General features: G+C 51.1%; 1 protein-coding gene across 1 annotated transcript; it reads left to right on the top strand.

Annotated features, from left to right (window-relative positions):
- The first annotated feature begins 429 nt into the window (after positions 1-429).
- LOC117823866 (kelch repeat and BTB domain-containing protein 11-like) lies at positions 430-3,876 on the top strand. The gene is made up of 2 exons (XM_034699122.1): positions 430-2,121; positions 3,700-3,876. The coding sequence occupies exon 1, from the start codon at positions 780-782 to the stop codon at positions 1,974-1,976; it is 1,197 nt and encodes a 398-aa protein (XP_034555013.1). The 5' UTR covers positions 430-779; the 3' UTR covers positions 1,977-2,121; positions 3,700-3,876.
- The last annotated feature ends 1,176 nt before the right edge of the window (positions 3,877-5,052 follow it).

Genomic DNA, 5,052 nt, shown 5'->3' on the forward strand with positions numbered 1-5,052 from the left:
TATACTTCAAGTCTCCTTCATGTGTGTGTGTGAGTGTGTGTGTGTGTGTGTGTGTGTGTGTGTGTGTGTGTGTGTGTGTGTGTGTGTGTGTGAGTTTATAAGATTCTACATTAAATAGAACTTTACAACATAAAGATGAAACCCTGCCTCAGATTCAGTGTTAGAATAAAGCTGTTAACAGGGACCCTTCAGACCAGGGTCCTGTCTCTGTCTCCCTGCTGTACTGAAGTAAAGGATCTGACTGTTAAAGACTAAATATGTAAAGTAGTCCATGAACACTGAGCTCTGTGTGTTCACACGTGCTCTGTATTGAATCAGCACAAAGGGGGTTCTGCAGAGAACCATCCCTGTGGTTCTGCACAGACTCATTGTTCCTGTGAGTCTGAGGGGCGTCAACCCGAGAACACAGAGCCCAGTGTGCGGCCGGAGTCCGCCTTTGTGTCCGCAGACAGCTCCGCGCTCTGCAGCGGGGAGACGCACCAAACCTCCCCGGACAGCAGGCGAGGAGTCCGGCTTCAGCAGCCGCCGCCGCCGCGCCCCGCTGGACGAGCGGAGGATGGAGGATCAGGAGGACCCCTTTATCAAAGGAGAACCGGATCTGGATTATGTGTAAAAAAAAAAGGAGGAAGCAAACTTGAAGCAACAGAGAGAATAAAGGAGGAGAGGAGGAGTGAGAGGGGCGTTTATTGTGAAGAGAAAAGACAGAAGTCTGAATCTCCAGACGCATTATCTCCTCTGACAGGACCAGGATCGATCTGATCCACATAAACCCGGACCACATGGAGGCCACAGAGGGGAAGGAGTCAGAGAAATCCTCCGGGGATGAGTGTTCACACCTCGGCTCAGGAGAAGCAGACACGTCGCCTCAGATCAGCGCAGAGAACTGCTTCGAGCTGCTGACTGAAGCGAAGCGCTGCGGCGCGCAGAGAGACCAGGACCGGGTCTACGGCTACATGAGCGACCACTACCTGACGGTGCTGCGGACCCCCGGGCTGTTCGGTCGGCTCACCGCGGGGGAGAGGGAGCGCATCCTGGCCCGCAGGATGGAGGGGGAGAAGGTCCTGGCTGTGGCAGAGACCTGTGAGGTTCTGGACCGCGGGGGGAGCCGGGAGAACAGCCGGCCTCAGAGCCCACTGCTGCCCGGCATGGAGGACTCGAACCACCGCAGGGTGTTCTGCCTCCACCCGGAGAGCCAGGAGTGGGAGGTCCTGACGGTCCTACCTGAGGAGGTCCCGGATAAAGGCTCCGGGATCTGCACCTTGTATAACTACCTGTTCGTGGCGGGGGGGATGAGGACGCACCCAGACGGCCGCTCCAAAGCTTCAGACCAGGTGTTCTCCTTCAACCCACGGACCGGCCTGTGGAGCCCGGTCCGGCACCTCAGCCAGCCCCGCTGCCAGCTCAGACTGGTCTCCATGGACGGGTTCCTGTACGCCATCGGGGGGGAGTGTCTGTTCACGGTGGAGCGGTACGACCCGCGCGCGGACAGGTGGACTCCAGTGGCCCCCCTCCCCAAAGGGTCCTTCGCGGTGGCGCACGAGGCCACGTCCTGTGGGGGGGAGCTCTTCGTGTCCGGGGGCTCCCTGTTCTACAGGCTGCTCCGGTACGACTCCCGCCGGGACGAGTGGGAGGAGTGTCCGTTCAACGAGAGCCGGAGGCGCTCCACGGACATGGTGGCGCACCGGAGCCTCGTGTACCGGTTCGACGTGGATCGAGAGCGCGCGGGGGTGAGCGTGTACAAATACAACACGGTGGTGAAGGTGTGGCACGGGGGCGCGTTCTTCCCCCTCCTCAACCCGCTGCCGTTCCGTTGCGCGGTGCTCGGGGACCGGATCTACTGCCTCAACCGGAGCCAGACTCTGCAGTTTGAGGTGCGCGAGGGGCAGGAGGGCTACCTGCCGGAGGTGCTGCCCCCTCCCTCAGAGGCCAGAGGATCCCTCGTGCCCTTTGTCCTCTCTCTGAACAGGGACAAATGATCACCTGTAGACCTGGACTCTAGTACCCCTCCTCCTCTTCCTCAGCTGTGCCTTCCTCTCTGTCTCTCTCACCTGTTGCTGAATGAAAGACTGAGTCTCTCTGTGGGGGGATGAAGGTCGCTGGTCTGGACCCTGATGCCAGGAGGTGATGAATGTTTGAGTTTGATGCAGTTTTCCTGAGAGTCTGATATCAGGACCATGTTTGACTCCTCAGACTCTCCTGTAAGCTTATAGTTAGAGCTGGATCAGGCTTGGACCGGCCCTTAGTTATGCTGCTATAGGCTTAGACTGCCAGGGGAACAGGGGTGTGTTTTAGGAATAAAATCACACTAGAGCTTTGGGGGAACAAAAGGAGCATATGGGAGTTATTCGGTATCACACATTAAACTATCTTTCTGCAGGCATCCCTTTCTCTGTCTGTCCTCCAGAATCCAGAACAGGAAACTTCCTTTAACAGGCAGAAACCTCGAGCAGAACCAGACTGATAGTGAACAGACATCTGCTGAGATAGGATAGGACAGCTGAAGAGGGACAGGAAATCACCTCCCTCTATCCCTCTCTCAGCAGATGTGTGTCTAACATGAGTCTGGTCCTGCTGGAGGTTTCTGCCTGTTAAAGGAAAGTATAGGCTCAGATTGCTAAAAGCCTAGAATGCCAGGGGAACTGACACACTGGGATCCTGTCTTTCCCTCTCTCTCCTCTCTCTGCCTGTCTCTTACTTTAACTCTTCCTGTCCCATTAAAGTTACTAACCATAGACCTTTCTGGAGCTCCCTGAGTTCCTCTGGATCTCTGCTGCTGTGGACGTTCCAGACTCCAGCTGCTACAACTACTACTATCCGTCTCCCCACTATCATCTCTCTCTCTCTCTCTTCATCTCCCTCTATCCCTCTCTCCAACACGGTCTCAGCAGATGTGTGTCTAACATGAGTCTGGTCCTGCTGGAGGTTTCTGCCTGTTAAAGGAAGTTTGTTCTTGCCACTGTAACTTGCTAAAAATATTGTTTTACAAATGGTCCCATTACGTCTCATTTTTGCTAGTACTAGACAAAAAAGACAGCTTTCAATGGATCAGTGGCAACGACAAACTTCCTTTAACAGGCAGAAACCTCCAGCAGGACCAGACTCATGTAAGATACATCTGCTGAGACCGTCTGAGGGTTTTCATAGCTGGTGTTGTTAGCAAGATGCCTCTGTCTCTTTTCTCTGCCTGTCTTTCTCCAACACGGTCTCAGCAGATGTGTGTCTAACATGAGTCTGGTCCTGCTGGAGGTTTCTGCCTGTTAAAGGAAGTTTGTCCTCGTCACTGTAACTTGCTAAATGCTGCAAAGTGCTCTGCTCATGGTGGATTAAGATGAGATCAGACTGAGTCCTGTCTGGAAGATGGGACTGGATCTGATCCAGTCTTGATGTTGGGTCTTTGTTAATAATAAAGATTGATTGTTAGACCTCAGAGTCCTGGACTTAATGATGGGGTGCGTTTGCTTGCAGCCGGTTGGGGTCATTGTTGAGTTCAGATTTACAGGCTGTTATCTTAAACCCCACCCACCTTACCTTCAACAAACATGCAAAACAAACACACTCAGAGCGTGAGCTCACCCTGCAGTTTGTTAAACAGACTTTAACCTATTAATATTTATTTATTGTATTTATTCTGCAGCTACTAATCATAATAAACCAACATTATAACTCTGAATGATCAATATACTCTCTTTAATCCTGCAGAGCGAGGTGGAATGAGCTCCTACAGTGAAGTCAGTGTGATGGTTTCAAACCAAAGTCAAACTCTGATGTTGTCTGACTCTTGTAACGTGTCTGATATCTAACAGCCTGATGTGTTTGTCACGTGACTGTGAATGTTTTTTCTATCCAATCTGCCTCATTAAAGTCAAAGTCAGTAAATGTTGTATCTGTCTCTCTTTCTTCTCCTCCCTCCCTGAAATGTTTAAAAGTTTAACAACTTTATTTTGACGGGGCAGAGTTATGGGTCTCCGTTTCCTGTGGAGAAAAGAGAGGAATTTTCCACTCACACGAGATCCCATTCCTCCTCCTCGGGACTGTTTAAGTGTTTCAAAGTTCACACAAACAAACCCTCAACAGTGTGTGTGTGTGTGTGTGTGTGTGTGTGTGTGTGTGTGTGTGTGTGTGTGTGTGTGTGTGTGTGTGTGTGTGTGTGTGTATGCAGAGCTGAGGAGGAAACACTGCAACATTTTCTTTGAGCATGCTGACTCTGCAGCTTCACACACACAGTCTCATTACAGAGCAGAGATGGTCCCTGAACACATCACACACACTGTCTCATTGCAGAGCAGAGAGGGTCCCTGAACACATCACACACACTCACCAGGTCCTGCTGAGTCCATCTGCTCAGTCTGAAGGTCAAACTGAGACATCTTCATCTCATCTTCCTCTTCGTCATCCGTCCTGTGGAGAACAAAGAGAGAGGAGTCTTTATTTTGCAGCTTGTCTTGTCCTTAAGTTTTGATTTTGGATTAAAGTCTGAAATAAACACATCATATTTTTTGTCCCTTTAAGCTCACCGTAGTGAAGCCACCGCAGTGTCTTCCTGCTTCCTGCTGCAGCCGCGATGTAAAAACACCCCTGTTCTTCTAAACGGCCCATTTCACTTACATTGTACCCAAGCAGCATCACACATTAAACATCATTTTATAAACTATATTTCTGCAGGCATCCATTTCTCTGTCTGTCCTCCAGAATCCAGTACAGGAAACTTCCTTTAACAGGCAGAAACCTCGAGCAGAACCAGACTGATGGTGAACAGACATCTGCTGAGATAGGATTGGACAGCTGAAGAGGGGCAGCCCTCTAATCTCTCTCTCCAACACGGTCTCAGCAGATGTCTGTCTAACATGAGTCTGGTTCTGCTGGAGGTTTCTGCCTGTTAACAGAAGCTATAGGCTTAGACTGACACACTGGGATCCTGTCTTTCCCTCTCTCTCCTCTCTCTGCCTGTCTCTCACTTTAACTCTTCCTGTCCCATTAAAGTTACTAACCATAGACCTTTCTGGAGTCCCTGAGCTCCCTTGTCTCGTAGGTTCCTCTGAGTCTCTGCTGTAG

This window comes from Notolabrus celidotus, chromosome 13 (assembly GCF_009762535.1).
Source record: "Notolabrus celidotus isolate fNotCel1 chromosome 13, fNotCel1.pri, whole genome shotgun sequence".
Classification (NCBI taxonomy): Eukaryota; Metazoa; Chordata; class Actinopteri; order Labriformes; family Labridae; genus Notolabrus; species Notolabrus celidotus.